General features: G+C 56.5%; 1 protein-coding gene across 1 annotated transcript; it reads right to left on the reverse strand.

Moving 5' to 3' along the window:
- Positions 1-4587: 4587 nt before the first annotated feature.
- On the reverse strand, positions 4588-5604 carry CGCS363_v001266 (uncharacterized protein; the record flags this gene model as incomplete). The annotated part of the gene is made up of 1 exon (XM_036633115.1): positions 4588-5604. The coding sequence occupies one exon, from the start codon at positions 5602-5604 to the stop codon at positions 4588-4590; it is 1017 nt and encodes a 338-aa protein (XP_036502461.1).
- Between the last annotated feature and the right edge of the window lie 7904 nt (positions 5605-13508).

The raw sequence follows: 13508 nt of genomic DNA on the forward strand, positions 1-13508 counted from the left end.
CTCGGTCACATCCGCGGGTCTCCTCCCCCCCTTTTCGGGAGTGGCAGAAGTGGCAGCGGTGCCAACGGCTGTCCCCTCCGGAGCTCCTTCCGGAGAGAGGCCCCGGTTTCGTATCTCGACCAATACGGGCGCGAAGCGTCTCCGCACCACGATCTTCTCTCCCCACAAAATGTTTCGTTTCAAAGTGCGACGGTACCGGAGCAGCTGCACCGCCTCAGAGCCCCTCAACCCCCCGGCTCCGCGGCAGCCACCGAGCGCCAATCCGGGATGGGTACGTACTCGAGCCGGGGGGGGGGGCACAGACGGCAGAGGCGATCCCCACCATCCTCTTTGGGATGCTCAGCCGCATTTCAGGCTCTCATCCCTGCCAGCTGTGAGTGGCAAGCCACACCCTCCCTGCCTCTCAGTGTCTCCTTGCAAGGCAGGGATCGAGTGTCTGGCACACGCTTCTTTGCTTCTGTGACATCGTTTTTGTCCGTCTCCGAATGCCGACACACGGGAGACGAGTATCTGTTGGCACGAAGATCTAGATGTGGGCATTGCAAAGTTAGGCTCACAATCGCATTTCTGCCCATTTGCAAAGTTCCTGCTGGCCGGCATCGGTCTGTCACGCCCAAATACGAGAAACAAAAAGTTGAATCCACACGCAGAGCAAACTTCCCCCCTTCTGATTATGCGCACAGCGAGCCCGTAGCCTCCATGTAACGCTTCATGCGCCGCGCAAGGCTAGATGCAAAGCTGCAAAACGCTCGAGCTGGGTTCTTACTACTACAACTCTCAGGAGCAAAGTCAAAATGCCCAAACCCTTGGAAGCCCGTTGCGCTGTTTAGCCCTTCTGGAGAAGAAAAAAAAAAAAAAAAGCTCTTCAGCTCAAACTTTGGCCTCCAACACGACCCCTACAAACGCCCATGCGACGTTACTCTCAACGCGCTCTACCCCAGGACGCGTAACTCACACTTCCGCGAAGCCTCAAACAGTCCAGCGCCGGATGGTGCCATGCCCAGTAACCATGGAGCACCAACCACCCTCCCTCCGCCCGACCCTTTCCCCCCATCAAACGTGATAGCTGCCAACCCAAATTCTATATATCAAATAAGGGAAGCCTGGCTTTTAGGATTTTTGTTTCTTTTTTTCTCAACAGCCGCTGCCTGGCAGATAGGTAAATCATGGTTACCGAGCCCGAGGTGCTTGCAGCTCGCTGCCCTTGGGTCTCATCGTGCCTCTCGCGTCTCGCGAAACGATATCCGGAAACCTCTGGCCTGGACTCGGGGACCGGTTGAACCCATCTGGCCGCCGTTACATCTGTCTTGCCTGCTCGACAGGACTAGAATTGCCCCGGCGTTCAGACGTTACCGTCCGTGCGAGTGAGCGGCAGCCAAACCAGCACCCCTCACGGGCGAAGGGCCGACTTTTTGGCAAAGTAGCAGTTGGTCCGTGTTCTGGGCGATGGTGGGGGGACTGTGGGATGGAAATGTGGTGTGCATGTTACACACGGAGCCGTCACTCCTCGCGCAACGTGTAAGCCGGCTCTGCCCTGCCTCGTCCTTTGGGTTGTTCCTACCACCACACCGACGATACAGCAAACGCACCGCGTCCCGGGGCGGGCAGCAGACAGGCAGGCAGTCGTGTTGGCAGACCATCAGCACAAGGCCCGCTCAGACTTTTCTGGCCAGTGTCACCACCACCCGACCGCGCAGTACCCGACCGACGGACGCATCGATCCATGAACCCGGCCTTCTAGAACTTCCGCCTCATGTTAAAACCCCCCCTTCTTGAGTTCTCGCGCCAGCGTTCGCGTGTCTTGTCCGTGTGTGAGCAATGTCTGGTGTCGGTCGGCTGTCTCTGTTACAGCCCGCCCACCTTTTTTGTTGTTCTTCGTTTTTCTCACAAGTTTTTTAAGGCTAAGAGGCCAAGGGGTGTGGTGGGCAGCAGGAATCTAGCTCTACAGCCCTCCATCTAGACCACTTACACGATCTGTCTTGGAATCGTGACGGCCAGATACCTATTTAGGAAATCGGCAGCGGTCGATATAGCTTCAACGCATCGCCAAGGATGGCATTCGTATTTTTTCTCTCTCTTCTTGCTTGCTGCCTGACAGGTAGCAGTCGTTGCGATGGCATACTTGGCATTTTCTCCTTCGTCTTCAGTCTTGGACACTCCCACGCCCGCCCGTGACCATCATCCGCCCAGCCCAAGGCCAAGCTCCTAACCGCATATTTTGCTTTTCCACCGTCATGCCTTGCATGCAGAGTGCTGACTTGAAAATGCTGATGCTCTCCTGACTACTCATCGCAACCTTCGCCACCCGACTCGACCGACCGACCGACAGGCCGGTTTCCGGGACCCTTAATTTTCTTTTCCTCTTTTTCTGCCCTCTCATCGTGCGTGCCCGTCTGCATGCATGCATGCATGCATCTCGACGACGACAAACTTTTCACAAAAGTCTGAACCTTTGCCTTACCCCAGCTGTGCTTGTCAGAACCCTCCTTCTTTCCGTTGATGCCCAAAATAGAGGGGCGGGCCCTTTGGGGTAGAACACCACCTTGGCCAACGCAACCCGTGCCCCCCTCCCCCCCTAGGTCTCCCCCAAAAGCTGAGAAAGCTGAAGATGCAATGCATTTGGAGGGGCAGATCTTGTCCCGATTTCCCAACAATGCGTGAACATGCAAGCATCCCAACTTTTGTTTTCCTTCGCCCAAGTCAGGTTCAGGGTCTTGTCCTCTCCATGCGTCTCCCATCAGTCACCCTCACATAAGCGCGCATACGAGACACCGGCAAGTTGGTGAACAAAATCTTGTTCGAATTAACTAATAACGTAAAAATGCAATCAAATAAAACCATTGAGCAGTGTTATCCAGGCCCGGGCCGAAAACCTCCAGGGTCCGCCTCGTCGCCTATATTCCCCTTCCTCTCAAAAAAGTTTCCCAGCGCACCTCTGCCGCAGAATCTTGTTCCTGGGGGAGCTTGAGCATGTCGAGATCCGCGCAGCGGATCGCACACACCTTAAGAGTCTCCCATGCGGCTTTCCCATCCCTGCCTCGAGCACTCTTATGCTCTCTCCCGAGTAGTGTCTACCCATCGGTTGGCGGGGAGGCCATGCGTGAGGGCGAGCAGCATGTCGCCTGTTCTCACCGTCCCCCGACCACAAACCCCCCTGACCCGAAGCTGCTCACAGGGCGCGACCCCCCTTGACCCCAGACTTGCACACTTTGACCCCCATCCCGGCGCATCCTTTCCGTTCATCGTCGGTCCCGTCTAGCGGGAATCCGCCATGCCGTACTTGGCGTCCGCGTGGGGTAATCAGTGTGGTCTGGGTAGTCGGGTTCGTCGGCCCCGCGCCACATCGGGCGGGGGAGAGTGCTGTCGTGGAGAGCAGATTCCGAGGCTATGGCACAAGAGGGCTTTGCACCATGTGTCCCTGTCCGGCAGGAAACTCTCGTTTGTGATGCCCAGCTTCTTTGGTTTTTTGTTGATTTGTCCCATCTCTCCTCCACTTCCGTGTCAGCCAACCCCCCAAATGCGGGGAAGGCAGCAGCGAGGACCCTGTCGACAAGCCAGTGTCCGCTTCGACGGCTGTATCTCAGATACAGCCAAGTCTCGGCTACGCGATGATTGTGTTGCGAAATCGACCCTTCCGCGCGAGAAACGTTGCCATTATTGGATCCAGTCCGGGTTGCAAGTCTTCGCCGTCAAAACCGAAAAAACCGAATAGTCTTTGCGAATCGAAGAAAAACAAGAGAGCCGCGTGTCGTGGCGTCTAGCCCGGGTAAGCAACGTCGTCTTGATTCGTATCGTTAGTCGCGCAGTCGTGAATATTCGTCATTGGTCGTGAAAGAGTCGTCGTAAATCATCCGTAAGACAGGAAACCCAAGCCAAGGAAATGAAAGAAAGCAGATGCGCAGCGGTAATGGTATCTTCCGACCCAGTGTAATGCCGATGGGGGTATCTCTAAGAAAGCCTCTTGAACCAATGAAAATAGAAACAAACGGAAAATCCAGAACGGGGGAATCGAGAATCCAAGGTTTGTGTGTGTCGGTTTCTTCTGTCTCGGCTCCAGGCCTGGAGCCGAGCGGTGGGGGGTTGCATTGCTGCGTGTTCCTCTTATTTAGTTGGAGAAGACCCAAAGGAAAATGAGAAAAAGGGAAAAGAGACACAAGCCGCCGTATTTCGAGAACCCCCCCCAAATGTAAATGCACTCAAATGCCCGCCCCGGACCCAGCCATGATGTGAGATGGTTTTCGAATGAAAGGTGACCGAGCTTGCGGCGTAGTGAGTGGTGGTTGTTGTTCCCCGGATATCGAAAAGACACAGTAGTAAAAAATCAAACGCTCGCTTGCTGCCGACAAAGGAAAACCGAGATTATATCTTTTTGTTGAGTTGGTTGATCTTGCGCGCGAGTTTCCGTAACACCGTTCGCTCCCCCTTCCTGTTGATGCAAAACGCCGAGATGCCTTGAGTGATGGTTCTATGCCGAGCAGATCGAGAGGACTTCAACTTTTCGCCGGGAAACATGGACAAACGTGCCAGGCAATGCTATGAGGTCGTGACGACGGGGTAGCTATCAGCAGTGACGGGGGGCGCTGGTTGTCACATCGTCGTCGTGTACTCCTGGTAGCGATCCCAGCCGAAGCCGCCGTAGCCGATGCTCACGCCGCATTGCGGGGTGAACATGCTGGGGAGGGGCAACGCAGGGATGGGCGCGGTGATGCCTGGCGAGCTGTAGAAGAAGCCGGCGGTGGAGAAGGGCTGGCTGTAGGACGGGGTTGGTGAGGGTATTTGGACCTCACTCATGCCGATGTTGGCCCAGATGGGTGTTGAGTCCTGAGAGGTGACACTCGGGCTTGAGGGCAGCACCCTCCAAGCGTCGACGGCGGCAAGGCTGGCCGGGGTGGTGGGCTGCGACCACATGCTGGCGTTGGCGGGCGAGCTGGGCAGCAGGGGAGGCTGTCTGATGACATCGACAACACGGGGCGGAGGGGGAAGCAGGGGCTTCATCAGGCCCATGATGTTGTTCTTGACCTCCTCGCTCTTACCGGAGAGCAGCTCGCCAGCACCATCCTCCTCGAGACCCTCCAAGGCGGAAACGTGCGTCCTGAAGACAAACTTGTTGATGGCCTGGACGAAGTCGTCGTGCATCTTTTTGCACTGCTGGTCCTTCTCAGACCAGTCGTATGTCTTGGCCTTGCTGTCGACACAGTGGATTTCCTTGTGGTACTCGACGAGAGCCTCTATTGAGTCGGTGGTCAACTTGAAGGCGACCTCGTTGCGCAGGACCATGTCGACGTGGACGATGTAAGCCTCGATGTGAAGGAGCTGGTAGTTGAAGACGGCCTCGACAAGAGGGTTGGAGTCCTGGCGCAGCTCGGATTCCGGGGCCTTGGGGAGCATGATGGAGGTGAGGGTCCAGATGGCGTTCGGGGAGGAGAGGGTCTCGGTCAGACACCTTTGGTGTTGGGGGACGCTGTTGAGGGGACGCTTGATCCTGTTGATGCGCTTGAGGGTCTGGGTCAACCACGGCTCGACCTTGGAGCCAAGCACGACGTTGACTGATGAGGCTCTGGGGGCAAAAGCCGCCGCAGAGGCTGGCAGCAGTTGGACGGGCATGTTGGCGGTGGAGGTGTGAGGATATTCCAATCGAGGAAGCGTGGCGGCAAGATGTGTCGTAGATATGGCGGGCCCTGGGAGGTATCCGGTAGTTCTTTGGTCTTGATATGGGAGGGTATCGATCTTTGTGTGATATGTCTTGATGTGTGCTAGGTGCCCTTATGAAATCTGGGGATATTCGGGGAGGGGGGAAAAGGAATAATAAAGGAAACAAGAGGATATGACGGAGCTGGGCGGTCCCTCGGAATTTGACGTCGTGTGGGATATTTTGGCTTGCACGCCTGCTGCCGCGAATAAGAAGAAGAGAACGGTGGACGAAGAGCTCGTGAGGAGGGAAGAGGAGGGTGAGAGGTGAAAGTGGTGGTGCGAGGGTGGTGGGGTGTTATAGTAATCGGCCGAGCTGTCGTTTCCCTCGACTCCAGGGCAGACCTGGGGCTTTGGATCTGGGGGCCTGTCGCTGTACGTCGCTGTCAGTGGGAGCAGGTGTTGGTGGCTGCACCTGCAGCTGCTGCGGTTGGAGGTACTGCGGTACCTGCCTGCCTGCCTACTACCTTACTAGGTAGGAACCTAGGGACATGTCACGGCGAGGAAGGCGCAAGAGAGAGGAGGGTACCAAGGTAGGGAAGAGGGGGGGGGGAGGGAGGGGAGTGAGGGGGGTGTGGCAGGTACTGCGGTACAGGCGGCGCAAGGAGCAAGGTGCAAGGAGCCCGCAGCAGCGCAAGAAAAAAAAAAAAAAAAAAAAAAAGAGAGAGAGGGAAAAAAAAAAAAGGTGGAGGGGGGCCTAGAGGAGCAAGTGGAGTCTCCCGGTCGTCCCTCTCAGGAGCGGAAGACCTGAACCTCCTCCCTCACTGCACACTGAACTGGACGCGGGAACGACGAGGATCCATGGATGATGCACGCCGGCGGGGGCAGCGCACTGCTCTGTGCAGTAGCATCGGATCTCCCTAAGCCGCTAGGGTTGGCCTGCTATAGGTTACCTTAGGTACCTACCTACCCACCATGGGAGGCAGATTTCTCTTTCCTAGGCCCTCTCTGTGCCGTCACTTTCCATAGGGACTTTAGCCTGAGGACGGCGTCCCATTGCCATCTTGCGCAGTGCATGCGTCCTGCGTCCTGGACTGGGCTGCCTGCCAGGTCAGGTCTCCGTTCTACGCCTCTCGCCTCACCCGGCATTGCACACTATCCGCCAGCCTACTCCATCCATGGAGAGAATACTGCACCCAGACTGGATCTTGATAGTCCCGGCTCCATGCTGTCCGGGTTGCGAGCTGGAAGCTGGCCTCGTCTGCTGGCGCTGGCGCTGGTCTCTTGCGCCGGTTCAGCGTCGTGTCCCGGGGTGTTGTCCATGGCCACTTTCCATGTCCAGTCCCCGGCGCCCAACGGCCCATGACTAACATGCAGCAAAACATCCAGTCGGGCACCGTCCTGTATCTGCGGCTTGGAGGACTCCAACAGGCATTGACCTGAGCCAGCCCTGAGTCCGTCGAGAACCAGGACCGAAAAAAAAAATTCGCCCTCGCCTTGATTCTTGACATTCTCCATGCGACCACGTCGACTCTCAGTCGCCATCGTCTCATAGCTCACGCCAGACGCCAGCGAGCCCACCTCGGTTCAGCAGCGCCTCTTCTCCTTCCTCCTCCGACTCCCTGCCTCTCGGGATTGCCTGTCTTTCGGCTGCATTAACCAACCCAGGCAAACACCCCAGGCCCCTTGGCGCTTGCATACACGCCATACGCAGCAGATCCCTCTCCCGGCTGACGAAGGTACATCGACATCGACTTGGACAGCTTCAACCTCAGGCAAGGTTCAGCACCCAGAGTAAGCAGCAGCTTGAACTAGGTAGGTCGACGGCCAAGCTGAGGCCCCTTATCTTACTGTACTCCATACTTCCCGAGTCTCCTTGACTGCCCGTCCTGCAGTGAGCTTAATCGCGAGTTGGTGGACTCGTACAGCAAGGTTCACTGGATGGCCAGGTCGAGGTGCTGACTGAGGCAAACCGTCGTTAGCTGTAGTTGCCCGTTGAGCCGGAACCATCTCAGCGACGCCCGACGGTTACCTTTATTTCTTCTTTCATTCGTTTCTTTCCAACCAACGTAAGTTTGTAGAAAATGTGTCCCGCAACGGTCTAGCCCGTCTGCACTAAGCAAAGGCGAACGTCTGTCTGGCGTGCGTTGTGTGAGATGTGTGCGTGGTGGGCTGGCTTGCTTCGTGCGGCGCGCGCCACAACACGTTCCAAGTCCCAGAGAGAGACAGGAGTGACGGGAAGAGCCTTGGAAGTCAAAAACTACCTGCTAGCAGTGGCTAAGGGTAAGCCTGCCCGGAAGCCAGCAAGCGACAGAAGGGGGAAATCAAGAGAGATGGACGTGTGGGCACCAAAACCAACATGACAGAGGTGCGCCGTCATCCATGGCGACCCCGGGAGAAACTAGCAATTGCTAGGTGAGGTCTAGTCTAGCAAGAGATAAACGACGGCATCTGTATGGATCTGAGTACGCGGGCTGCCGCAGCGCTCCGGTAGATCGGTCTTTGGGCTTGAACAGACTTGGGTTCTGCATCATAGACCGAGAAACCGTGTCCCCTGTGCGGAACGTACTCAGTTGTTGCAAGGTATGTTGCGGTCGCCCTCCTTCGCCTTACTTTTTTGCCGTCCGTATTGCTGCCCTCGGCCCCGACCCCGGCCTCTAGCGAAGCGACCCCGCGGCAGTTTCGGCAGACGGGCGCGCGCGGCGAGATGCTCCAAACAGGCGAACTTTGGGACTTGTCCCGTCTTCCTGGGATCAGAAAGTACCGTACACCACACTCTAAAAAAGAGTCTAAAAAGGTGCTTCCGGCGTCTGCGAGAAACGACTACAGAGTACCCAGCAGGTAGTGCGCGTTGGTTGACGAGCAAGAGAAAAAAAATAAAAACAGACGGATGCGAAGGCGAGGGCTGTGCTGCGACCTGCATATGCTGAATGACAGAATCCGAGAGGTCAGGCGAATGGGAGCCGTCGGAGCCCGCAGAATCCCAGCTGAACGACCGATGCCATTGCAGATGCAAGCGCAAGCTTGCCGTCGCCGCCGTCGCCAGACCAAGTACGTATCTTTTTGGTCTGTACTTTTTTAGAGTCCGTGTTTATTTCGTCTGCGCAGCCTTGACTCTAGAGTCTGTGGTTTTCCTGTCCAGCTGGCTTTGGGGCGTGGTCTGTGGCCCATTTGGAGACCTGTCAAGCCCTCCGAGGCATGGCGATTTTTTATTCGGGCCTAGGAAATTCAACGTCATGCCCGAATGTGATGTGCTGTCGATGCGGCCTCCCAAGCTGAAGAGAGGCTCAGGCGGCCCAAACCTCGACCAGCCGTGCGCCTCACTCTTAGAGGGAATGTCGTTGCAAGTTGAACTCGTCTCTTCCTGCAATGCCCCACGGCCTGTGCGGAGAACAGCCACGAGAAAGTTGAGGCACAGCTGCGCGCTCAATGGCAATTTCCGTTCAAGGAAAGTAAGTCGCAGTCGTAGTCGTATCACGGCGCCGTGTAAGAGCAAGCTCGACGAATGCCTTGCTCCTCTTGGTCCCTCGCCGACTCTGTGTTAAGTTGCCTTGCCTTATCGTGCTGACCTGGCCCGCCCCCTCGGATCCCGTTCGCTTACAAGTTGCCGTCATCGCATCTTGATTGCCGCCGCTCGAAGGCGATGCAATATCGACGATATAGGGTGCGCATCTCCGTATACACCCTTTGCCATACTTTCGTGTCTCTCCGTGTGCGCTGTTGCATCAAGAAGCCACGGCCAATTGCCCTGATTTGATAAATTCGACGAGAAACTCCTCGCCCCAAAGTCTGAGTCTGAACCTGTGTCTCTCCGGCTAGAGACAGGCCCGGACAGAGACAACCTCCCGGCCCAACGACGGCGTCGTTGTTGTAGTCGCACAACTTCAAGCCCGGCCGACCCTGGGGTTGCAAAAAGAAACAAACCGAGACTTGTCACTGCTGTAAGAGGAACGTTTCTTCCCCAAAGAAGGTCTACCCCTGCTCGTCGGTAACCCACAACGTCTCCTTTCACATGTATTTCTCAAAAGAAGAGGCAGACCCTTGCAATCAAGCCACAGGGTGTGCCCCAGGGCACCAGCTGCCAGTCCACCCCTCCAAAAAGCAAAAGCTCAGGGGTGTGTCAAAGTGGGGGAAAGAAGAGGCGACTTTGCAACGACGACATTGACGCAGCGCCTGGCGCTTCGTCTGACATTACTACTACGACCCTGCGACCACAACTGCCCACTGGGCCTTCTTCGGGGCCCTCATTAGCCTTCCGCGGGATTGCAAATTGTTCCGGCCATGAGTACTTTCCAACGTCTTTTGCGATATATCATATCCCAAATATTACACAGCGTCGTGATCATTTACACGCTTGTCCCTTGGGAGTGCCCGCCACAGTCCTGTCGCCCAGTATCAGATCTGGCCAACGTGCATGGCCTCCTTCGTAGATTTTTCGCAAAAAGACGACCATGATTGGCGCGCCCCGTCCAATCGTGATCAATCACACAGTCTCACGCAGGTCCTGCTTGGCTCGCTGCGACCCAAAATGGCTCCGCATGTTGTGCCGTCGCATGCAGGTAGGTGTGCATAAGAGACCAAAAGCCTCTAGACTTGTCCGCCGCTAGAAAACCATCCAAGAGTACCACAAGATAGTTGCGCTTATGCAGCTGGCCAAATCCGTCCAGCCTCGATGATCCGGTCTGACGGCTTGTCTTTTGCCAGTGAAACTTTTGCCACCATCAACCTGTCCTGTAGGCCGTCGTCGCGATGGGACCGTCATTGCGTTGCGTTAGTCGACTAACGGCTGAGTCTCTGGCGTAGCTGTGACCATCCCGGAGATGAGGGACTTGAGATTCGGTCATCTTCATCTCGCCGACTCGTCTTCCTATCCAGTCATGTAGTTGAAGTCAAGAGTCTCTGGCACGTTAGAGCCGTATGACTTGCATGTGCGTACAGGACACTTCTGCTCGTCTCCCTGCATCATGTCGGTTCCAACAGGAGATCGTCTTGAAACGACGCAGGCGCGGCCGTGACGGCGGGTAGCCCCAATAATCTACATTGGCCATATCTGTACTTGAATGGACATGTCCATCTGCAGCTTGGACTCTTTTTGGAGCGTAGAGTCGTAGTCCATGGACCGGCTCAAATTCCTCGAGACTCAGGGCAACATGGTGATTGGAGCGGGCCATGAGCCCGCAGAGAGAACCGCCAGAAGAACCAACACTAAACTTCCTTCGCTGGAGTCCCGGCCGGGACTCCGCCTGGGATAGAACATCAGACCAGATGGCGCGGCGTACGGCAGCGGCAGCATTGGCATTCCATCTGAGAACTGGCGTCGAGAGCGTTTCCGAAAGCGTGGGCTCCCCTTATTCCTTCGAACTTCGCATGGACGCCGAGCCAAAGGGGGTTGGCCCGTCAAAATGGAACGGGCTGCAAAGGCACTGTGGAGTGAGGGTGGTCGGTTGAGGGTGAAGGTGTCGAGCAACGACAGCCTGTAGATGGCTTGTGACAAGATCGAGGCCCTTGCTAGCGGCGGAAGGTGAGCTGAGGTGTGTCTGCGAAAAACCTGGTCCTTGGAGTCTCATTGGTTGCTGAGCTGAGGGTCAGATTCGGGCTATGTGGGTCTAGGCGGAAAACGGCCGAGCGCCTGATGATGATTGGCAAGAAATGCTGGAATTCCTCAATGATATTTGACCAATCATGGCTCAGAGACCGCGAGAGCCCACGATGAGCAGAGACGAGCAGAGTCCAAAGACCCAAGGGATCCCTATGAGTAGTGACCGTTGAGCAATAGCAACCGCGTTAATGGCACAAAAAGGAGCAACATTGCCCCGGGATAAGGGGTCAGAGACGCAGCATGGTCAAGGGCATCTCGACATGGTTACATACCCAGATTGCCAGATTGGGGACGGGCCTGTCCCGTTCGCGGGTGCCCGGCTGCAGAAACAACCGTTCTCGAACCTCTTCAGAAGCGGGTTGAGACCTTTCACCAATTAATCCGCGGTCCAATCGAGTCATTGAGCTGCTGGCCCAGTTCCGGTTGACTAAACAAGGGGACACGGCTCAGAAACAGATCCGGAAAGCAAGCAGGGACCACATCGTCGCTGTCGAGGTGGTAATTACATCCCGACATATTGCTCCGTCCTGCGGTGGCGAACGATGACTCTTTTTCGTGAGTGGGTTGAAGAATCCAACCCTTGCGCATCCAGGATACCATCAAACCGGTAGCTGGCGCTTCTGGGACCGGTGTCGGCATTGCGGTGGGAGGGTGGGCTTTCGATAACACCTTGGACGGAGGTGAGTGCTCCCCTGGGCGAGCGGCGGTTGTTCGGCCTTAGACGCGGGAGAGGGCGACAAACGGAACGTCGTGGAGTCGGACAAGCCAGTGCAGTGGAGTCTCGCTTGAGTGCCGGTCTTGCGCCGTGGCGGCAGGTCTGCTGACTGTCTGCCCTATTTTTGGCCCCCGCGCGCGGCATCGCCTGTCGCCTGAGCAAGACCGCCGTTTGCCGCATCCGCAAGAGTGGGCGATTGACAACAGCCACTGTCCTCCAGCCTCCCGAGGCTCGTGACCACAGGTGCTGTCACTTGACTCTGTTACAGTCAGGTCACATGAGTACAGCCGCCGGCCTGCGTCCGTTCTGTCACCGCTCAGAGTGTCCCGCCCCCCTGCCATCGAGCCGGTGAAGAAACAGGAAGGCCAACGGCATCAGTTCGGATTGCACCACGCCAAGCTTCACAGGCAGTGTCGTTTCCGGTGTCGCCGCATTTCAAGGCAGATCCTTGCCCTAGTGGCTGGGTGCGCGACCCGCAAACCTTGACTGGCCGCACGGTTGTGCGGGAGCAGATCCCTTGGTTTTTGGCAGCGGGCGCCGACTTGAAAGGCGTCCATAGGGATTCTTCTCATTCGAAACTACCATCTGCAGGACGGCATCTTCATCGCTTCATTCGTCTTCATCTCGCAGCGAGCCCCGTCCATCACTGCTTTCTATGCGTCGCATGCAGGTCGAGGCCAGAGCATTGCCATCGTGACCGAGAGCGACAGCGACGACTCGACCATTCGAGAGCGCGTGCCTAGCCGATTCATGCTGGTGTTCAAAATAGCATGGCGAGCTTGAGCCAAGCATGCGAGCGGGACGGTTCGTTTTGGACGGGTATTCGAAAGAAAGGCATTCCTTGCCTCGAAAGCATCTTGTATCGATACTCGCCACCAACTAAGCTCCTGCTACGTCTGAGCCAGATTGCAACGCCTTTCACAGATGCCATGGCACGGACTGGATGCTTAGTGACAGCTCCCGGAGGAACAAGCATGTAGACAAGCAGGGCGGTCCTTTCTCGAAGTCGAATGCGATTGCGTGTCTGCTCCTCCGGTGAGAATGGTGATACCGAAAACCGATTTTCGTAGGGTTTCCCCAGATCTCGCAGCTCCGGAGAGTGTCCAAAAAAAGAACAGGGACTGCCGGTCTAGGGGAGAAACGGTGCGGCGAAAACCCCACCAGCGAAGATCCGCGTGTGGCGCAGAGCCGGGAGGCTGGTGATGGGGGGCAGCCCGAGAAGACGATTCGCAAAATGCGAGTGTATCGAATGTCTCCCGAGAACAACCGTCGTGCTAGCAGATGCACAAGTCAGGGGACATGGGCCGAATACGGGAGGCCCGTGGTTGGGTGGTTTTCGGCCCTTGAGCAGCTGAAATGTGCTGCTACCGATGCATAGGGCCCGCTGATCGCTTCGAACCGATTGCTTGTCAGTGGTCGAGCACAAGGACCTCCCGGGTCTTGATTCTGCATAAGGGAGGCCACACACGGGAGGGGCTGAGGGGCTGTGCTGCCCGCAAAACAAACGCCGTTGACTCGTTGATGGTCGGCATTTTGGCATTGATTCGACCCTCCTCGTTGGCACAG

Source organism: Colletotrichum siamense, assembly GCF_013390195.1.
Source record: "Colletotrichum siamense strain Cg363 chromosome Unknown KSG_Cg363_contig01, whole genome shotgun sequence".
Classification (NCBI taxonomy): Eukaryota; Fungi; Ascomycota; class Sordariomycetes; order Glomerellales; family Glomerellaceae; genus Colletotrichum; species Colletotrichum siamense.